Source organism: Fukomys damarensis, unplaced genomic scaffold (assembly GCF_012274545.1).
Source record: "Fukomys damarensis isolate Sample0158 unplaced genomic scaffold, DMR_v1.0_HiC HiC_scaffold_17, whole genome shotgun sequence".
In the NCBI taxonomy this organism is placed as follows: Eukaryota; Metazoa; Chordata; class Mammalia; order Rodentia; family Bathyergidae; genus Fukomys; species Fukomys damarensis.
Window position 1 is genome coordinate 47,335,336 of NW_022900929.1, and position 20,774 is coordinate 47,356,109.

The following is a 20,774-nucleotide window of genomic DNA, read 5'->3' on the forward strand; positions in this document are numbered from 1 at the left end:
GGAAAAAAACCCCAGCAGCATCGGAAATCGATGCACTTACACCTCAGCTGGAAGCAGGGACGGGAGTCGAACCGCGGCCGCCGAGCAGCGCGAGGCGGGGAGGGGAGGGGGCGGCTCTTGGAAGGGACTTCTCCGATGTGTTGATTCCTTCCCCCCCCCTCCTCCCTCCCTCCGGGGCGTCGGAGACGGAGATGGAAAAAATAAATAAATAAATTCACGGCGGAGAGGGAAGTGAAGGAAAATAATCAATGCTATTTGGCTGCGGCTGAAGTGTTTTCCCGGCTTCGTGAGGGGGTTTCCATTGATTCTGCCGAGGCGTCCCACACAATGGAATAATCAATACCCAGGCGCCCAGGGCGGCCCCACTGAGCAGGTGCAGCGGCCCGCCCCTCGCGGCGCATGCCGGGAGTTGTAGTCTTCCCGCCTCCGCCCTTGGCCCGCAAACCTTCCTTAACGCTGGAACCCTAGGCGGGCAGCGACCAGGGCTTGAGATGCTAAGCCACCTGCTGCCTCTGACTCTGGTGCAGGCCCACCTGGTGCCTGCGAAGAAGGCAGGTCCCTTCAAACTCTTCCTGTTCCTCTTCGTCCTGTCTACAGAAACAATACGTATGTTTTGTTGTTTGGTTTAAGATCAGCTGTACAAGCTCTGGCTTCTACCAGTTTGCCAGAGCTGCCTGAGGTCTTTCTCTTTTTCATTCCCTTCTTGCCTTATTTATTCCACCTCCTTTCTGATTGGATACTAGAACCTTCTCTTGCACAGCAGTCTCGGAGAGCTTCTGTCTTCTCCACGTGGTCACAGAGTCTCCTACTTCCATAGGGGGAGAGGAAGTTCTGGTTCCTGCTCTTCTGTTTATCAGCTCAGAAACTCTGTATATTTCAATAATAATTTCTAAGATTTATTGAGTGTTTAGGGATACTACGAAGCACTTTTACATATATTATGTGATTCTCATGAAGCAGATACTTAACAGTTGAGGAAACTAAGGCACAAACAATCAGCCCAAGGTTGCCTGGCCAATAACTAACAGGGCCAGTATTCAAACCTCACCTCAGTGGTCTAGCTCCAGAGTCCATAGTACATCTGAAGGCCTACTTCTCTAATGGCCTCTCCTCCAAGTTCACAGGGGAAGCCAGGAGACAGAAAAAAAATGCACATTTTGAGTTTCTACTATGTGACAATTTGTTACTGAATCCTCACTCATAACTGAGGCAGCCCTCATTTTACCAAGGACAAAACAGTCTAGCCCAGGCTAAACAGCTGGGAAGTGAGACTTTCCAAGTATGCCTGTCTCTGGAGTATAGTCTTCCTATCTCAGTAAGCTGTTGTTTCTGCCCCCACTGGATCGGACCTTATATAAAGGGAAAACATTAGGCATTCTTCTTGGTCAACAAAACCGAAAATCAAAGGATGGATGGAATGCAGGCCTTGAGAAAAGTTAGGGACTGACTGCCAGGTGGTGCTTGGCATGAGGTGGGTGACAGATACATACAAGACTTCTTAAGTTCAAGATGTCATGTCTATAAAGTAATCTCCCCACAGTATTTTCTACTGGTCAAGTGCTTCCAGAAACATACTGAGGAGGAGTCAGATGTGGAGAACCTGGCACTTCTCACTCATCATAGAAGCAATCTTAGGAGTTGACATTATTGTCACCTAGAAGATCAAAGTTAAAGTTTACAGATAATCATAGTTCTCAGAGGCAACAAGAAGTTTTCTCTGTTTGGTCTCTGAAAGCAGTCAGAGGGTCATTCCTGAAAAAATCTACTCAGGGAGTACTGGACACTGACAAACTTCTCAGGGTGACACTCATTCAAGACTTTTTTTTTTTTTTTTTTTTTTTTTTTTTTTTTGTTTTTTTTTTTTTTTTTTTTTTTTTTTTTTTGTCCTGTGGATTGAACTCAGGACCTTACACTAGCAAGGCAGGTGCAGCACCACTTAGCTAAATCCTCGACCCTCAAGACTTTTCCATCCTGGCCCCTAACTGATTTCTAAACTCATCTGTACTTAACATACTGGCCAGGTGTTCTACAGTTGCTGGGCCATTACCTACACTGTTCCTGTCTGCATCTGTTGAAATCCTACTACGCCTTGGTTCCCATTCAAAATATCATTTCCTCCTCTGACAAAGTCTTTTGCACCACAATATTCATACTAGGGGGCGGGGGATTTAGCTCAGTGGTTCTGGTGCCTGCCTCACAAGCTCAAGGACCTGACAACAACAACAACAACAACAACAACAAACCACTTCTATCCATACTAGGATTATCAGATCTGCTCTAAAATTCCAGAGTAGCTAAAGTGGACTAAATCCCCATGCCCACCCCCCCATCTCGCACTTAGTGGGCCACCATAATAGATATCTACTGGGCACGGTCTCAAAGTGAGTGACTTGTTTTTTAAGCCCACTTCCTTCGCTGGCAGAGGCTGGAGACTGGGGCCTCAGCTCCTTCACCCAGCTCACCCAACCACGCTGCAATCCCAGATCAGCTTTAGGTAGAGTCCCGCTGGCACTAATTGCAGCTTTCCTGTCACCATAGCGACGGGTGGGGTGCGCCAGCTAGGCTCCTTTGGAACTACATCTCCCATCATGCATCGGACTCCAGGGTGCCGGGCTCAGCCTGCACCCCGGGACCCAGCTGACCCTGAGCTCCAGGAGGGATAGGGGATGAGAAGCAGAGCGCGAGGGTACAGTCTTACTTTTCTGCCCACTACAGAAGTCGCTGTCTTCCATAACCTAACAGGCCTCTCTGTCCCCAGCCAGCCCTCGGCACTACCACGGGCCTAATATGGCCGCTGGCACTGGGACCGGCCGAAAGCACAGAGCCGGACTGAGGTCCGGGGCCAGGGCCTGCTCCCGGCATTCCTCGCGAGTGTGGCGTGGGCACCCTTCCCCCATCTCTGGGTCCCTCGAGAGGAAGACCCTCGGGCTTTGAGGTGAGACCTGGGTCTCCAAGGGCTGGTGCTGTGGTGGGCACTCGGGAAAGTGAGCTACTGGCCTTCTGGGGTAGCAAGGTGTAGCGAGGGGGCTTTGGAAAGACGTTTGTCACAAGGCCTGCTTTCTAGGGAGCACTGTGGGTTGAGAATATCACGAATAGTGTAGAGGATTTAACTGTAACGGATTGTTTTTTAGCAGTTTTCTAGAGGATCCAGTTTGCTTAAAGTTTTATCACTGATGGCCTCTATCACTGAGGTAGAGAGCTCTGCAATAAAAGTTCATCGCGAGTTCATCCAGGGCTGGGTCTCAGCTGAGCTGTGCTCCGCCGGCTGTGTACCCTTTGGCACTCTGCGAATGTCTGTTGCAAATGTTTGTTGCAGGTAGCATGGCCCAGGGCTTGCTAGAGGTGGAGCGAAAGTTTGTTCCAGGGCCTGGCATGGAGGAACGGCTGCAGGAGTTGGGAGGCACTCTGGAGCACCAGATCACCTTCCGAGACACCTACTATGACACCCCTGAGCTGAACCTTATGCGGTCTGACCACTGGCTGCGACAACGAGAGGGTAGTGGGTGGGAGTTAAAATGTCCTGGAGCAGTGGGTGTCTCAGGAACCCATACTAAGTACTTGGAACTCACATCTGATCCTGCGATTGTGGCCTGCCTCTGTGAGGTGCTGGGAGCTGAGGGACTGGGACATGGAGGTATAGATGCTGTGGTGGGTTCCCTGGGGCTGCAGGAAGTAGCTAGCTTTGTGACTAAGCGGAGTGCCTGGAAGCTGGTGTTCTCTGGATCTGATGAAGACGAGCCACTGCTCAGGGTGGACCTGGATACAGCTGACTTTGGCTATGCTGTGGGTGAAGTAGAGGCCGTAGTACGTGAGGAAGCTGAAGTACCTTCTGCTCTAGAAAAGATCCAGAGCCTCAGCAACATGCTTGGTAAGGGAGACAGGCCTTCTGTGCTTTCCCTGCTCCCCATCTGCCTTTTCTGGAAGTACCCGCTGGGGCAAAGAGTGACTGAGCTTCTCAGGGTTATTTCTGTAACAAGAATTGTTTAGCAGTTTTTTTTTTGGGAAGACCCCATTTGCCTATACATTTGGTTATTTTATTTGTTTTGTGTTTTCAGACGGGGTCTCCCTGTGTAGTTCAGGCTGGCCTTGAATTCATTATGTAGCCTAGGCTGGCCTTAACTTCTGGTGATCCTCCTGCCTCAGCCTCCCGAATGCTGGGATGATAGGTGTGCAGCACCGTGCCCAGCTTGCTTATGTAGTTCTATGAAATCCAGTTTCCCCATTTACAGCAGCTAATTTGGATTCACTCTTTCAGTGCATTTCTAATTTTTCCAGTCATTGGGAAAGTAGGCATACCTCTAGCCAAGTCTGCAATTTCACTGTCAGTTCTCTGCTTTGACCCTTCCCTCCCACAAACTTCTTCTATCCTTTTGTTTGTACTACTTCCTCTATTCTCATTTATCCTTTGCCTTTAAGTAAAAGGCAATGAGAATGTTGCATCTATATGAGACAGTAGGATAAGTGTGGGCAGATTTTTTTCTTCCCATTTTTAACTCCCTTACGGATAGCTCGTCCACAGAGCTGACACCCCTGGGATGCTGAGTTTCCTCAGCAGTCACACTCATGTTCAGCGTGCTGCGAGGCCCTGACAGTAGACATTGGCCACGACAGTAATTCTGTGTGAATCCTGCCCTACCACTATAGCTTCTTTCTTCTTCCCATAGTCCTTGGTTTTTCTCTCTCTGTGTACTTCTTTGCGTGTGCTTCATTACCAAGCTAATGAGCTTTGGCCTGCCTAGATGGGCTTTAATCTTGATTGGGGGACGGGGTATTAACAAATGAGTCAATGTTGAGGGATCCCCATCTCCATGGTGCCTGAGTGCTGCTTCTCTTTATTTCTCCTTCCTGGAGGATAGGCTCATGTGTGGCTTCCCAGCCACTCCTGCCTGAAGTGGTTCTTTTAGGTCTCATTTTCTTAGTCCAGTGAGGGAGGATGAGAAGCTGGTTGAAGGCATTCAGGATATTAGTGCTGCCTTGCAAACAGTTTTGGGGTCCTGCTGGGTGGGCAGGAAGCAAAGTTAAAATGTGTATGGTAGCTTTGCCGACTTCTTTGCTCATTGTCCTTTTGTCTATAGGTGTGCCAGCACAGGAGAGGGCACCTGCCAAGCTCATCGTGTACCTACAGCGCTTCAGGCCGCAGGACTATCAGCGCCTACTGCAAGCAGAGCTCCAGAGAGAGGCCACAGGGGACTAAACATTCTGGCAGTGACTTGGGCTAGGGGATATCTTCCCAGAAGGGCAAGAGAACTCTGGGTTTGATGGGGTCTACACCTAGGCTCGTGGTGCCTCTTTCCTTCTAACAGTGCCTCCTCTCTCTAGCTCTGCCTGTTTCACCCTGTTCTCAGCTACCCTTCCTAGAGCCCTCCCTGGTTGCCTCTTCCTCATCCGTCAGATGCAATCTATGGGCCGCCCCTCTCCCCTGGCCGCTAAGCAGCCTCCATTGATTTCCGCTCGTGTTTATAGGATTTCCACTTAGCCATGATCAGTAGTTAAGCACAGGAAAATCCCTTGCCACCCCCCCTCCCTTGGTCGATGCCATTGATTCTGCCAGCGGCTCTGAAACTGCCTTACAGCTGAGTTAGAGATGAGGGGAGGCAGCAGGGATTTCCCTGCCTAGGGGTGTGGGGAATAGCAGCAGGGTAGGGAAAGGGTTGGGAACTCCTATTAGAAATCCAGAAATTCTGCTTTGATTTTTGTCACTGTGCCCAGCACTGGCCCAGAGAGTAGAGTGCCTCTTGTGGCAGGTAAGGGACAAGTGTGCTTCCAGACCTAAAAAGAGGTAGAGAATCCTCATTGTTGAGAGAGGTTCCCAAGGTTCCAGGAAAGATTCATGTGTGAGGAGGTTCTTCCCTTGTCGTTCATACATATTTTCTATCTCAGACATACCCAAATATGGTTTTCCACCTCTCTTGGGCTTTATTGGGCTTTCAATATTTGTGGGGGAGGGTACGGCCCTCAACGTTTTGTAGTGACAGACAGAGCCAGAGTGCCACCTGGTGGTGGCCCTCAGAAGAAGGATCCCAGCTACTGGGGCCAGGCACTTTGGGACATGGGAGGATTTGGGTAAGCGGAGATAGTTACTGCCATGTCTTCACAGGCAAGTTGTTCACCTCAAAGGTCTCCTGCACCGACTGGCCAGAGTGGTTATAGGAGAGGCGCAGCTTTAGCCGCAAAGGGGCCTAGGAATAGGAGCAGAGATGGGGGTTAGTGCCCATGGTGTCTCCCATGCCTGGGTCTTATCCACAAGTACTGGAACTTACCTTGTTAGGATTGAAGATTCTGAAGAGCTGAGTGATGGGTGGGCCACCCCGAGCTGGAACTGTGTTTCCACTGGGGGCCTCGACCTGCAGCTGGATGCTCTGAACATGGGAGGTTTGTGCAGAACACAGGCGGCTGACTCGGCTCAGGCAACCTCTTCGCACAGAGGGGCTCCAAACCCTCTTCCCACACTTCCTAGATGCCTGTCCTGTATGCTGTTCCCTTCCATCTCCTTTTGTCTCCCACCCACCTCTTCAGCTTCATGGCCTTTCTCCTGGATGCTTAGGCTGTCTCTGTACCCTGAGCTGTACAAACCTTGGGCACAGCTGCCTGGCAGATGAAGTGAGTGACTTCATCCTCTGAGGAGTTGGTGGTGGTGACAGTGATTAAGAGCAAAGCAGGGGTTCCAGGGGGTCGAGTAAAAGACAGATGCAGCTGTACTCCCTCACGTTCAAACACTTTGAGATTGGGGATCGGAGCTGGAGTAGGGAGAGAGGCACTCAGTGTGCAAGCTGGGCATAACATGTTCACTCACTTTCAACAGTAGCACAGTGAGCACCTCTTCACCCTGCACTGCCTGAGACACTTGTGACCAAGCAGAAAGCAGAGAAATTGAGGTGGGCGGATCACAAGTTCAAGGCCAGCTTGGGCAATTTAAGACCCTGTCTCAAATTTTCAGAATAAAAATAAAATTTTAAAAAGACCTGGGATATAGTTCAGTGCAGGAGGATTTCCTTAGCATTCATGAGGCCCTAAGTTCAATCCTCAGCAATGAAATAGCAATTGAAAAAAAAAAAAGTTGGAGCTGACAGCCTAGTCGGGGGCGTGGAGTATAAGCAAAACCGAAACAAGACAATCAGGGTGGTAATGGGTACTATGAGTGAGATAACTAGGAAGAACTAGCTTAAATAGGAACAGCAGGGGAGGGCAACTGACATTTAACAGAGACAAAACAAGAAATGCCAAGAGCTTGAGGTGGGAGGGTTTGAGGAACTGAGGAAGTGGGCACGGGGAAAGTAGTATGAAACGGGTTGGGGAGGTAGCAGGGCCCTGTGGCACGGGGAAGAAGTCTGAACAAAGGAAGACACTGAAGAGTGGCCAAAGGGGATTGGCATGATCAAATGAACCCTTTAACCTATAAGATAGGGTGATCTGGATTGGGGGGCACACAGGAGGGGGATACATGAGCTGCAGTCTGTGGTTCCAAAGGAGAAAGCACATTTCTACCCATCTCGTAAGACCTCTCTCTCCCCTTTGCTGAGGTTTACCTGGGGGTGGAGGTGCACAGGGAAGATCAAGGAAGCGTACTAGGGCACCCTCTGGGGAGGGAGTCAGAGAGGGTGGCTGCTGGGTGTCCCCAGGAGCTTCGTGCAGGAGATCTAGCAGATCCAAGAGCTTTGATGTCTGGGAGGAAGGACAAAGGATCTGGGCTGGGCATGGAAGCCCAACCAAGTCCTTGCTCTAGGGTAGTAATGGTGAACCTTTTAGAGACAAATGCCCAAACCGCAACCCAAAGCCCAGTTATTTATTGTGAAGTACTGCAATTAAACCTGAATACTGAGGGGTTTTTTAGGTACTGGGGATTGAACTCTGGTCCTTGCACTTGCAAGGCAGGCAGCAGAGCTAAATCCCTGGCCACTGAGGTTTTAGTTTAGGAAAAACAACTCGTATGTCATCATCTTTTGTCTTAAAAGAAAAAACAAACATGCGTGCTATAGTTTTGCCACCATTGCTCTAGGGCCTCCAGCCTCCTCACCTGGGGCTCTGTGGGGACAGGGGCTGTGTCTTCTCTGCTTTCTTTGGCTTCTTCATCAGCCCGAGAGCCACCATGCTCCACAAGAGGCATCTTTTCAAGGATGGCGGCCCTGAAACGACGGAATGTACCTGTTCTTTTGTGTGGGCTCTGCACCTCTCACAAGATGCATCTGACAGGAGGGCTAGGAACAAGGTGAGCCCTGGGCACACGGGGGTCAGAAGTGCCCTGTGATTTCCTAAGATGGCACAATGTTGCCAGTCTTTCAGATCAGCAAGGAGGCTTGGGAATCAGTTGAGCTTCAATGTCTGTTGGTGGGAGGCTCTAATTGAAAGAGGAAGGATACCAGGTAGGTTGAGACCCTTGGACCTGGAAGGCATTTGGGACAGGGTAGGGGTTTGGGTCCTACATGGCAGCAGACTGCTGGGCGCACCTCATGTGGTCATACTTCTGGAAGAGCACATTATACTCCACAGCCCGCTGCTGCAACTCCACGTCCAGACAGCTCCCGTAGATGGACACCACCTGGCGGATGCGGCTGACCCGCAGGGTGGCGTGTGAATAGCAGTGGCAGTTTGTCCTATCCTTGCACTCCAGGATGTGCAGGGAACAGGGAGGCCCCACAGAATAAGGAGACACCCGGGATATATGGCTCAAAGGCTGGGAGGAGTAGACGTATGTGTGCCTGGAGAACTCAAACTGGGGAGCACAGTGTAGGAAACGCATTGAATGGACTAGAAACCCTTCTTACTTGGTGTCTCCCGGGAGCCGGGTGCTGAGCTTCATGAGGGCTGTGAGGGCATATCCACGGGTGGCTGGCAGGGACATAGGGGACTGTAGCACCTTTTCCAGTAGCGCCAGTACCTCCTCCTCTTCTACCTTTAGGTGTGGATGGATGCAGGTGGTGACGCTGGGTCCTGCTTCCATCCTGAGTCCCTCCTCAGTGCACCTACCATGTAGGTCTCACCTGAAGGGGTTCAGTTTCCTCACAGTTCTCCAGCAGGAAGTCCCCATACTCCCCTATGCACCAGGCGGCCACTTGCACCAGTGGTTGCTGTGTGGGAGAAACACTGATAGGCGAGTGTCTGTGGTCCTCTCCTCTCTTCTAGACTGAAACATTCCTTAGGTAATGCACAAATCGGGGATTGGCCGGGCACCAAAAGGAAAGTTGGTTGGCAAGCTCTGTCCAGTTCCTGAGCTCCTGCTGCCCTCTGGTGGCCAATCTTGAGAACTACATGGCCTAATTACATGATGGAGTCTCCAGTGGGTCCTGGCTCTTAGGAAGGTGTGTGGTTTCTGCCCACCCTACTTAAAATGGAAAAAGGCTATATATCCACGTGTGGTGGTGCATGCCTGCAATAACAGCACTCAGGAGGTCGAGGCAGGAGATCTGTGAGTTCGAGGCCAGTCTAAGCTATTTAGTGAGAGACTTACAAAAAAATGGCGGGGTGGGCTATAGATATTGGCTAGTACCTGTTAATTCAATCAGCATTTGTGGTAGCAATAAAATAAGTACATGCACAATCTTTTAGCTCGTTTGATTTTCTTTTTTTTCTTTGTGGTACTGGGGATTGAACTTGGGACCTTGCACTTACAAGGCAGGCAGGCGGCACCACTGAGCTATCCCCCCCACGACTTTTTGGTACCAGGGATTGAACTCAGGACCTTGGCATGTGCGAGGCAGGCAGCTGTACTAGTGAGCCAAATCCCCAGCTATCTCATTTGATTTTCTAGGCAGCTCTCGGAGGTGGGCAGGATAGAAAACTGAGCACATGGGGCCTAAAGGAGGTTAAATTAATTGTGGGTTCAGATAGCCAGTTAGCAAAGCCAGGACAGGAGCCCTGGTATTCTAATTAAAAGGCAGGCTCTTTTTTACCCAGGGCCTTCACACTGAGCTGCATCCTCAGCATTTTCATTTTGTGACAAGGTGTCACTAAAGTCACTCAACAGCCCAGGATGGGATTGAACTTAGGATCCTCACACTCTACCCTGCCTGGTGGCCAGCTCTGTCCTGAAGTATCTCCTGCAATAAGTAGACATCTGAGACCCCCCAGGGAAGAAGAGTTCAGAATTCAGTGTAGGAAAGAGGCCCAGGAGGGGCCAGGGAGTTGTTGTTAGGCAGCCTTCGACCTTGTCCCGTAGGGATGGTACCTGAGAGATGTCCTCCACCAGTGCCTGGTAGAGGCGGCGCACAGAGTAAGCATGTAGCTCCTGTGCACTTCCAATCAGCTGGGTCAGGTTGGCCACGGCGTCATCCCGCACATAGGTACCTGCCTGGTGCAGGGAGGAGAGCCTGTCACTGGTGAGCTCTGCACACACCGCCCAGCTCTAACTAGCCCATCTCACCGTTGTCAGCACATGCAGGATGGTGTCTATATGCCACCGCCTGGTTGGAGCGAACCTAGGGGACATAGCTCATCAGTCCTGGCACTATCCCTTCCCAGGCTGCGCCCTCTTTGCCTCCTGGCATCTGTCACCTCACCTCTCTGCAGCCAGCAGGATGCCTGAAGCACAGTCAGACCGCAGATCTGGGGGGCAGGACTCAAGAAAGGCCTGCAGCTCCTGTGTCATGGCTCGCACATTGGAGTTGTTCACCAGAGCCAGGCTCAGCTCCAAGGCCTGCCTGGGAAGAGAAAGGTATCTCAGGTCACCCTGCTGCACCCCAAGCACCTGTCCCCTTAGTCTTCTCATTCTTGCTGCTCTGAGCTGGTTTGGGTCTTGGCCACCAGACACTGGGTCCTCTGTCCTCTTGTCCCCTCTGTCTCTGCTTACCGGCTGAGGGAGGCATCACTTTCCTGCAGACATTCCACCACAGTGGGCCGATGTCGCTGCACAGCACTGTGATCAGACTGTACCAGCCTCAGCAACGACGTCAGGGCCACGTACCTGCCCAGGGTGGAAAAGACTCTGTTGTGCCGTGGCCAACAGCCCTGACGATCTGCCCTGGGTATAAAGCGAGAGGTAGGTGGATTGGGAGGTTCTGGAGGGAGGAGTGCAGAAGGCCAGCTTAGCAAGAATCAAGGACTCTTACCTGATGTTCTTATCACTGTTAAGCAGGAAGCGGCCGAGAATGTTGACAGCTAGAACCTATGGGAGACAGAGGGCTGGGACAGTCACAGAAGACACAACTTATTCACTCAGGAGTAGGGACCACATGGCATAGTGTGACAAGTGCAGGGGAGAACCTAGTGAATAGGGCCTGTGTGTGCCTGGCTGAGGCGGGTGGCAGGCAGGGCCTAGTGGAGGAGTATATGGGACAATACCCGTAGGCCAGCTGCAGAGCAGATGTCCATGATGGTGAGCACTGTCTCGAACAGGACTGCACTGCCAGCGTTCCGGCTGGTGTCTGTGTTGGTGGCCACCTAGGTGGGTGGGGGAGATGCATGTACACAGGGCTTATTCTCCATCCCAGGATGCTGGTGCTTCTGCCCTGTGTTTCATTTTTTCTGTTCATTCCAACCATCCAACAAAGTTCCCCAAACCCTATTATGTGCCAAGGCCATCCTGGATGAGGGGCAATAGCACGGTAACAGCCTTGTGTCCCTCCTGCATGGATTTCACTGGGTAGAGAAGATGGAGGGTGCTGATGCGGCTGCTGCATGGTAAGGGTTCATGTGAGGGATACCCTGGGCTGGTGGGTCCCAGCTTCCCTGCATAGGGGACCTAAGCAGTGATCCCCTTCAAGCCCCACCTGGGCCAGCAAGTCATTCATGGTCTCGCTACTTTCCTCGTGGTTCCGGCCCAGGATCCGAAGCAGACGAAGTATCTGGACCTAAGGTCGGGTTAATGGGTAATAGGAGTTAATGGGAGTTGTGGGCCAGAGGAGAAAAATCCAGCATTGAAGATAGTACTGTGAGGGATTCGGCTAGTCTTTTAGAGCCTCCCACCCCCTCCCTCATTGCCACAGGTCCTTTGTGTGTGAGATCAGGGGAGATTAGAACAAACTTATTTTTATAATCTCGATTTCCTGAACTTCAAGCATCCCCTCTCCTCTAACTGGTCCTGGGATGACCAGGACAATCCTGAGCTTGCCACCCTCCTGCCCAGGACACTGAGCCAAAGTGTCCTCTAGGTGACCACTAGCCATGATCTTATTGCTAAGCCTTCTCTCTTCCAGGGACACAACAGGGGGAGGTTACCCCACCTGCAGAAAAGGGTCACTGACTCCAGATATGCTGTGCTCTGTGGAGTACCCCGTTGTCACCAGAGTTCGGAGGATGTGCACCAGTTTGGGTACCACCTGGAGGGAGGGCACAGCTTTGTCTGGGCTTTTCTCTTCATCCTTTCAACGCATGCCCCATTCCTCCACCACTGACCCTCTTTCACCAGCCCACCTTTCGAAAGTGCCTGAGGGCAGCAGGGCTTCTTTCACAGAGCTCCATGATCAGGGTGATGGTGCCCAGCAGGATGCCTGGGGTCAGGGAGGGGAAGCGAATGGTGGGCCAGGGCACAGGAGGGTCTGCCGCACATGCACATTGATGTGTGTATGCGACCCTTTGTCCTAAGAACTGGTGCTCCTGTCCTGCTTTTTACTTCTGTCTATAGCCAGGCCTGAAGCAGAGAATGGGGAGCCCAGTGGCCTTACCATGGTGGTGCTCTCGAAGCAGTTTGGCACAAGGTGGAAGGAAGATATCAGAGAGCTCAGGGACTTTCCGGACCATGTGCACTGCAGTCAGAATAGCCTGCAGAGGTCAGGGGCCTCAGACAGGGCAGGGCACCACCAGGATGCCCCCCGCCTCCCTTCTGCATGGCAGACCAGGGAGAGTTTCTGGAGGGGCCAGTTCTGCATCTCACCTTTTTGCGTACATAGGAGCCTGGCTGCAGGAGCAGCTTCTCCACCTCTGTGGCCAGGTCCCGGCACATCTCAGCAGAGCCCATGGTGCCCAGAGTGCACAGAGCCAAGCCTTGAACTGGCTGAATCCCCTGGCTCAGGTCACTGCAGGGTTGGGAGGTTGTTCAGTCAAACCTCTGAGAAAACCAGTCCATCTCACTAGTACAGCAGGCAGCCCTTTGGGATTTCTGTTTCCCACTCTCCCATTTCCCTGATTTCCAGTGCCCTCAGAGCCCTCTCACTTCTTGATGCTGTTGGTAATGAGCAGGTGGGCATCATGCCTCTCATCCAACAGAAGCATAGCTCCCAGGTAGCCCACCCTCTTGTCTATGAATCGGGGGGAGGCGATTAGTTTCAGGCACTCCATCTGCAGAGAAGGGGGCAGACCAGGAAGACAGGGTGAAGACACAGCTCTGCTCTGCCTTCTGTAACACCACATGTGGGCGTCATGTGTCACTGCTCCTCTTCAGCTGGAGGAGAGGCTGAAGAGATCCAGGATGGTGGGCAGTTTCAAGGACCCGGCACAGAGGAGGATGGGAGGGGAAAGGAGAAGCAGAGAATGGAGGGTTTAGGCCGGCTGACACAGGGTGGGGATCGCCGTGGGGAAAGAGGATTTTCAGTGCGTGGTGTGAGGGCTCAGGAAACAGAAAATGAAAAAATGGGGCACAAATACGTGAGCGGGTCCACAACCCTGCCATGTTGGACTTCCTCCTCAAACGCCGGCAGAGGGCATCCCTGGCCATTACCTGTCCAAAGTGGGCGGGGTAGCCCAACATGTGGACGTAGAGCAGTTTGGCCAGCTGGCGGTGCCTCTGCAAGGGGTCCCCATCACGGAAGGACGCCCGGATATGGGCGCACTCCTTTTGGATCACCTCCCGTTCCTGGGCCTGAGTCTTGGCCCCGCGAATCTCCTCGATGAGGTCGTGAAGCTTCAGCGAAGACACCATCGTTCTGGGGGGTGGGGGTGGGCAGAGCCCAGGAGTGGACAGGGCTTTAACATTTTCTGGCCGGTGCTCAGTCTTGCCCCGTGCCAAGATCGTAAGGGCCCGGGGGCCACAGATACCCTGTAATTGAGCCGACATTTACCTTTGCCCCCCACCCCCGGTCTCCAAATCCCACCTCCCAAAGGGATCCCAATACGCATGCGTCCCCACTCCACGCCTGTTCCTTCGGAGCGGGAGGCCCAGCCCCGCCTACTACCCCCTCCTTCCCCCACCTGGAATCGCATCAGGAGCTCAGCCTTCTCTTCGCTTCCAGGGCCCTGCGCTGTTGCTTTCGCGAGATTCCTTTCCACCATTCCCACCTCTGGCTGCTTCGGTTTTCCCGCCCCAGAATGCCGAGTCTCACCTGTCTCCTGTTTGAATTGTGCTTCTCTAACCTCCAGCGCTTCCTGGTGCAGGGCCCAGTAGGCGCTGGCGCTTGATCTGGTCCTTCCCTCTCCCCGCCTCCACCACGGGACCCGCCCTAGTGAGCCTGCCGACCTCGGGCCGCTTTAGGGTGTGGAGCTGTGGTACGGTGTAGGGGCGCGGAGCCGTTAAGATGAATCTGCTTTTTACATTCTCATGGTCATCAAAGCCTCAGAGAGCTTGGGTTGGACGACACTGCACCCCAAAGGAGATGACAGTCCCCCCTTTTTTCAACTTTTTTATTAATATATTTTTTTGTTAAATTTCTTTGTATTTTTTTTTTTTCCTGCAAGACTTGGTGTTGGCGGCACTGTTGTATAACTTCAATCCCAAATTCCATGAAATAGAAATCAGAAGTAAAGGTTGAAAGGGGAGGAAGGAGGGAGGCAGGCCAGGAGTGAACAGTTTGACTAGAAAAAAAGAGGGTGTGTGTGGTGGGCATTCCCGGGCAAGGCCATTCCTTGAGGGAGGGGGTTGGCAGGCAGTTCGGTTCTGCCACATGCAAGGGAGGGAGAAAAGATCCCCTGGGGGCCCTACAATCCCCTTTCTAGGGCTTCCTGCCTCCAGGGGAAAAGCTACTACCAAGGATCAGCCAGCAACCTCCCACAGGGCTCTCCAACCACCTCTCACCCTAGGTCTGACTTCCACCTTTACCCTTCCTGGGGAGTGTGGGAGATAGGGGCTTTCTTTGATCCCATTCCACAAGATTCTGAAGTGATGGGGGAAGGGACAGAACCCTTTGGAGACTACCAGACTTGTCACTTCTGCTGCTCGGTGAGCTCCTGTTAGCTTGCCTGGTTCTATCCTCTCAGAAAGGCCTCCCCACTACAAATGCCAGAGTTGGGGAGCAGAGTCCTGGCTCAAATGCCTCTAACCCTCTGGAGTAGAAGTGTCTTCTTCAGGCCCCTGTAGGAATTTAATCAAAGGCCACAAGTGAGTCCAGACCAACCGAATAAAATTTTAAGGGCCACAGAAGGGCAGAGAGATCAGTGGCAAAGCCTGAGGGTGGGCCTGACTGCATTGGATATTTTTTGTTCCTTTACACGTTGCTCTTGGCATGGTGTAAACATGGTTGGAAGAGGGGCTGGCTGACTAGGGGAAAGGAAGAGGGAGATTCTAGGACGTTGTTCCATTGTTCTTTTAGCTTCCTCCAGGAAGGATCAAGTTAGGCAAGAACCTAGCTGGGTGCTGGGAGGTGAGGTAATCTTCTCCAGGGTGAGAGGTGGAGGCCACATGTCCTCCAGCCTTTTCATTTGGGCCAGGAAGCCACAGGGGCTCTGCCAGCAGCTTGTCCAGCATTCAGTCACTCTGTCTCTGTTATTCTCCTCTCCGTTCAGCTTCCAGAAGACTCCTCAGGACACTAAATCCCCACCCTCGAGAAGTTTAGGTTTAAAGAAAAGGCGGGAGGGCATGGGGCAATGGTCTGACTTAGATTTGTGTGTCTCAGAAACGAGAGCATCTGAGAGAGAAAAGCCCTTCATATGTAAACAATCTAGAGAAGAAGAGGGTGGGGGAGAAAGAGACAGGTCTGGGATAAATGAGAGAATCTGAAAGAAGAGAAGGAAGGCAAAAGCAAGAGACAAAAACAAAGGGGGACAGAAGAGAAAGAAAAGATAGGAGAAAAAACAACCAGGAGGAGGAAAAGAGAAAAAAGGCAGGTCAAAGGGGTGAAGAGGCAGGCAACCAAAGCCAGAACTAGGCCAGGAAGTAGCCTCAGGTGAGGAGCTGGGAGAACAGGAATGCCAGGCTGAGGTCGAGGAGGGCCACAGCTCCCACCACCAGCGGGTTGGCAGCTCCCTAGAGAGACAGAGGGGGAAAGCAGCCTCAGTCCCTGAAGCCCGAATCCAGTGCTAGGTCCTGCCTTCACTCCCTGGCTTCAGTGGCAAAGCTGAAGGGTCCCAGACACCTCCCTGCAGAGATGAGATGAATCTCCAACCTTTGTTTTGTGTTGCGAAACAACTCCTTCTCCTGGGTGGAGCTCCACCTTTGCTCTGAAACTCTCAAGACGGGGCCAGCCTTTGCTCCCTCCTCCCTCCCCTCCCCTCCCACCAGCATATCCTGGGGCCCAGGCAGAAGGTGCCTGGCCTTAGTAGAAGACTCTGGCAGCAGCAGCCAGTACTGCAGTAAGGCAGAGGGATGAAGGGGGTGAGGATGTGGTTGCTAGGAAACAGGAGATGGTCTGGAATCCAATCAGAGCAGAGGGTTTTGAGTAAACTCCGCCTCTTCTGGTCTTCTGCCTTTTTTCCTATTTTCCTTCTTCCCAGGAGAGGGAGGGAGAGTGAGGGTAGGGAGGGAACAATTTTTTCCTTTTTTATTTCTGGGCACCAAAGAGAGAAAGTGCGGAGGTGGGGGTGGAGGTGGAGTAGGAAACTGGGAGCTGGAAATGATATGGAAGGAGAACAGGAAAATATGTTCTGGTTCTATCATTAATTATTAGTTTGTAACTGTGGGGAAGTTACTTTAACTGTTGTGGGCCTCAGTTCCCCCATCTGTCAAATGAGGGAGCTGGACTTGCAGGTCTCTAAGGTTCCTTTCAAATTGTCTATTTTTTTTTTTTTTTTTTGGAAGTGGGATACGGTCCAAGACAAGTCAGCAGAGAGGGAGCCTAGTTGAAATCAAGCCCCTTGGGGATCAGACAGAGGTCTGGAAAGGGTGGGAGGCCGGGCTTTGAAAGTGGGGACAGGGGATGTCTCACCGGCTGGGCAGGCCTCTCTGTTGCAGCAGGCTCCTCGGACTCTTCCATCAGGCACCCAGCATCCAGACCCCTTGGGGACACGCCCCTCAGGACCGGCGTGGCCACAGGCTCAGGCTCTGAGCCCCCTGAAGCCCTCAGCCGGGGCAAGGGCTCTTCGTCTTCCCCCTCCTCCTCTCGAAGACTTCCCGAACTGTCGCTGCAGCCTCCAAGGAGTGAGGAACCATCTCTGGGCCCTGGTCCCTGCATCCCAGCCTCGTCCTCAGCCTCATAGCCAGCTAGTTCCTCTGACTGCTCACCGGGGCCCCCCCACTCCTCAGGCCAAGCTTTGGGGCTGGAGAAGGGGCCCCAGTCCCCTCCAGGCGGCAGTGGGTTCCGGCAGGCAGGGGGTCGCCAGGGTTGGCGGGAGGAGGCAGGACTGCTGGGCAGTTCGGGGGAGCCCTCTGAGGGGGTCAGTCCATTCTCGTACACCCCAGGGCTGTCCTCATCCAAGGGCTCTGTGTCGGAACCTTCTGAGTCCTGCCTGGGTCTGTGGCCTGGGCAGGGACAGCTGAGCATCAGTGGGGCTTGCCTGGCCGCTGGCCAGAGAGCTTGCAGCTCCCAAGGCACTTCCCCGGGTTCCTAGCTTCTCTACACCAGACCTGAAACCCCATTATCCTGCTTCATAATTCTCAGTCCCGCTCCTCAGACAATTGGGTTTGACCCCCATCCTCTATCATCTTGGACCCTGTACCTTGGTTTTTCCTATCCCCAGATTTCCTGTGGTGCTTGTCATCCCCTTTTCAGTCACCCGAGCCTCTGGCCCTCCAGGGGCTCGTCCATTCCCCAGGCTGCTCACACCTCACCTGGAGCCTCCAGCATGGGCTGTAGGTCCTCGGCGATCAGTTTGGCCATCCGTGCTGCCTCCACAGCCTTCTCAGCGATGCTGCTGGCTGCCACTGCCTTTAGGAGGGCGTCGGCTGCCCTGTTAGGTTCCAGGGGATAGGGACTTAGTGGACCTCCTGCCGCTTCAACTGCTCAGACACTGCAGCCCCTCATCCATGTCCCTACCATATCACATCCTCCTGGGCTTATCTGAGTTCACTGCTGGAGCCTCACCCCTTCCTGGGCAGGCCAGCGAAGCTCACTTTCATTTCTTCTCCCGGATGGGCTGTTTGCTGTCATCACACCCTCATGCTCCTCTCATACCCTCTACCCTTGTGTCCTGTAGTAACAGTTCCTTCTTCCAGTGGCAGGGGCCAGGCCCTCTCCATACTCTGTTATTCCATAACTGTCCTGTTCCCTGCCCAGTGACAACTGAGTTTTCCCCCAGCATATCCTCTACAGTTCAGCTTGACTCTGACAAGCTCTGCTGATTGCCCTCTTTGCCCTGTTGTTGCCAATCCCTCATACCTACTGGGGTCACATGCCTCCCTGTGGTGTCCAGGGCACTGTCCTCTACCATGATCTTGCCTCCCTTACAGTTCCATCTCTCCCCTGCGCCTTGTTCCTGCCCCCGCTTGCCACTGCTAGCCTTCCTTATTATTTAATTCTACCTTTTCCAGGGCAGTTTTCCTGGCATGAGAATGTCCCATTTTGCTTTTCTTTGGCCGCTTCTGTTATCACACTGTTCTCCCACTCTGTCTCTGCCACTGTTCTCCTGCCTTGCCTCATGCTTTTCTGAGCCTGAGAACTGGAATAAGGGTAGCTCTCTCCTTCATGCTACAACCACATCCTCTTCTCTCTGCCAATATTTTCTCAAGATTGCAATTATACTTTCTGGTTAAGCTCTCAGTCTCCCTTCCACACCCTGTTCCATCTTGTCCTGCTCCCTGGGTACAGGTCACTCCAAGCATTATCAATCCTTGCTCCATTGTTGTTTCTCAGTTTTCCTGATGTAAGATGCTTCCTCAAGTTTTTCTTCCCTTTCCTTCTCTGTTGTTAGTCTTAGGTTCAACTCCTATTTATGGGAAGACTTCAAATAATCCTGTTCTTTTCTATCTTAAGGTGTTTGGACTGCCTATGACTAACCCTGTCCTGAAACTGAGCTGATCTTGGGGTCTGGGGCAGGGTATAAAATCACAGTCTTGGGTTTCATTGAATTCTCTTGACAACCATGACATGATGAGGGCCTGTATTTTTGTCTGGAGGATATGGACAAAGTAGACTTAATCTATGCTCAGGCATCAAGGCCAAGCTCAGGCTACCTGGCAGAGGCACCTGCTGCTGAGGCTGTGCTGTTTCCATGGCACCCAGCAGCCAATCAGAGTTGCTAGGCCTGTTGCTGGGGAGTCCAACCAGCCTCTTCCCACAGCCTGATCCTCTAGTTAGTGAGATCAGTTTTTTTCTGCACATGCCTCCACTTTATCTAGCCCAAAATGTTCCCTATTGCTCTGCCCTCCTTCTTTCTTGGCTTAAAGCCTTGGATCCTAACAGCCAGACATTCAGATATATCTACAGATGTATATTCTCTGGCACAGGCATTACTCTGGATTTGACATGTTTATACTCAGGCATAAACACGCACACACACACACACACACACACACACACACACACGCACCCTGTCACCCATTATACAAATTTACTGAATTATATGTGGACATATCCTGATCTCTAGCTCTCTCAAACAGTCTCAGATGTTAATAAGATCTCTTAACTATGCTCTTATCTCTTTTTAAAAAATTTAATATATAAACACTTAGATGTGTGAGCTTTATATATCAGGGGCCTGGAAATCCAATTATTAATGAAATTTTGGTTTTCTTTATATCTGTGGTATCTAATTCAGGAGTCATAAGCCATAGGTGGCTATTAAGCACTTGGAATATGACTAGTCTGAATGAAAATGATGGGTTGTAAGTATATATTACACACTAGATTTCAAAGATGTTGTCCAAAGAAATGTATGATCTCAGTAACTATATTGATTATGAACTGAAATATATTTTGGGTATACTGGTTTAATACAAATGTCTTATTAAAATATTTTCATCCATTTCTTTTTATTTTTAATGTGGCCAATAAAAGATTTATAAGGACATATTTGGCTTACATTATATTATTATTTGGAAGCTCTGCTTTAGATAGCAGAGTTCCTGATCCATGGAAATGTAATCTGATTTACAGAAAGAAATTTTCATTTATAGGTTAAATCTCCTCTCCCTTACCATTGCCCTTACCATTTGGGTCAAAGAGTCAGGGAAGCAAAGATGGGGGGAGACTAGTTTTTTCAGGAGGGTAGACAGGCTGCATAAATTAAACCTCCCCAAGGTCCAAGGCTGAAATGATGCCAGGCTGGGGCACAGTTAGGAAGGGACCACTCCCGGTTCTGCTTCCGGCCTGAGGCCAGAGGCTGGATGGGCCACAAGAGGAAGACCAGGGACCTCTGTCAGTTTCAAGAGGTTTCTGAGCAGGGACAAAGAAGGCTCATTGCTACTCCCACACACAACGATGGATTCAATAGACACACATCTCCACACAAAAGACACGGAGACAGTCTTACACCACTTCCTGCAAATACCCAGCCACCCACAGTTACACCCACATCCACCTGTAGCCTCAGATATAAACAGCCCAAGTCCTGGGGCTACAACTGCCTGGCTTTGGGCCTGCTCTTCCCCACCAGGTCCTATGCCTTGGGTTTTGATCTCCTCTTAGGCACCCCTCCCTCTCCTTCCCCTGTATCTACGGCACCCTCTCCTCCTAGCCCACCTGGCAGCAGCAATCTCCTGGCGCTGGCGGGCAGCACTCACGGCTCGACGGGCACCCTCGACGGCTCTGTCCACCTTCTCCTTGACTTTGCCGCGCCTCAGAGCCAGAGGCAGGAGGCTGCGAACACGGCCCCCGTGCACC

The 20,774-nt window shown here is 51.8% G+C and overlaps 4 protein-coding genes across 9 annotated transcripts in view; 1 reads left to right on the forward strand and 3 right to left on the reverse strand.

The window, feature by feature from the left end:
- The window catches only part of Zfhx2 (zinc finger homeobox 2), a 29,540-nt gene extending 29,238 nt beyond the window's left edge, over positions 1-302 (reverse strand). For both annotated transcript variants that reach the window (XM_010637754.2, XM_010637750.1), the window contains exon 1: positions 41-302. The gene's annotated coding sequence lies outside the window, so the exon portion shown is untranslated. The remainder of the gene's footprint in view (positions 1-40) is intronic.
- Positions 303-2,574: 2,272 nt separating this feature from the next.
- Positions 2,575-6,095, forward strand: Thtpa (thiamine triphosphatase). Its single transcript, XM_010637747.2, has 3 exons — positions 2,575-2,935; positions 3,317-3,868; positions 5,076-6,095. The coding sequence occupies exons 2-3, from the start codon at positions 3,322-3,324 to the stop codon at positions 5,192-5,194; spliced, it is 666 nt and encodes a 221-aa protein (XP_010636049.1). The 5' UTR covers positions 2,575-2,935; positions 3,317-3,321; the 3' UTR covers positions 5,195-6,095.
- Ap1g2 (adaptor related protein complex 1 subunit gamma 2) lies at positions 6,060-14,454 on the reverse strand. Of its 5 annotated transcripts, XM_010637744.3 has the most exons (22): positions 14,190-14,454; positions 13,589-13,793; positions 13,085-13,209; positions 12,806-12,947; positions 12,597-12,693; positions 12,346-12,422; positions 12,156-12,251; positions 11,703-11,783; positions 11,275-11,373; positions 11,043-11,098; positions 10,784-10,897; positions 10,494-10,634; positions 10,358-10,412; positions 10,163-10,285; positions 8,979-9,065; positions 8,763-8,890; positions 8,445-8,549; positions 8,015-8,123; positions 7,527-7,662; positions 6,574-6,737; positions 6,261-6,359; positions 6,060-6,179 (listed from the first exon to the last, which is right to left on the reverse strand). In XM_010637744.3, the coding sequence occupies exons 2-22, from the start codon at positions 13,787-13,789 to the stop codon at positions 6,078-6,080; spliced, it is 2,337 nt and encodes a 778-aa protein (XP_010636046.1). In that variant the 5' UTR covers positions 13,790-13,793; positions 14,190-14,454; the 3' UTR covers positions 6,060-6,077. The 5 variants fall into 5 exon arrangements, with proteins under 5 accessions (XP_010636046.1, XP_010636048.1, XP_010636044.1 ...); XM_010637746.3 differs by lacking the exon at positions 6,060-6,179 and having other exon boundaries at positions 6,221-6,359; positions 10,784-10,954; XM_010637742.3 differs by lacking the exons at positions 6,060-6,179; positions 6,261-6,359; positions 6,574-6,737 and having other exon boundaries at positions 6,997-7,662.
- Positions 14,455-14,534: 80 nt separating this feature from the next.
- Jph4 (junctophilin 4) lies at positions 14,535-20,770 on the reverse strand (the record flags this gene model as incomplete). Its single annotated transcript, XM_010637871.3, has 4 exons — positions 14,535-16,045; positions 16,944-17,476; positions 17,786-17,904; positions 20,634-20,770. Coding segments are annotated over 4 exons (873 nt in total), but the record flags the coding sequence as incomplete, so codon positions are not given.
- Positions 20,771-20,774: the final 4 nt, after the last annotated feature.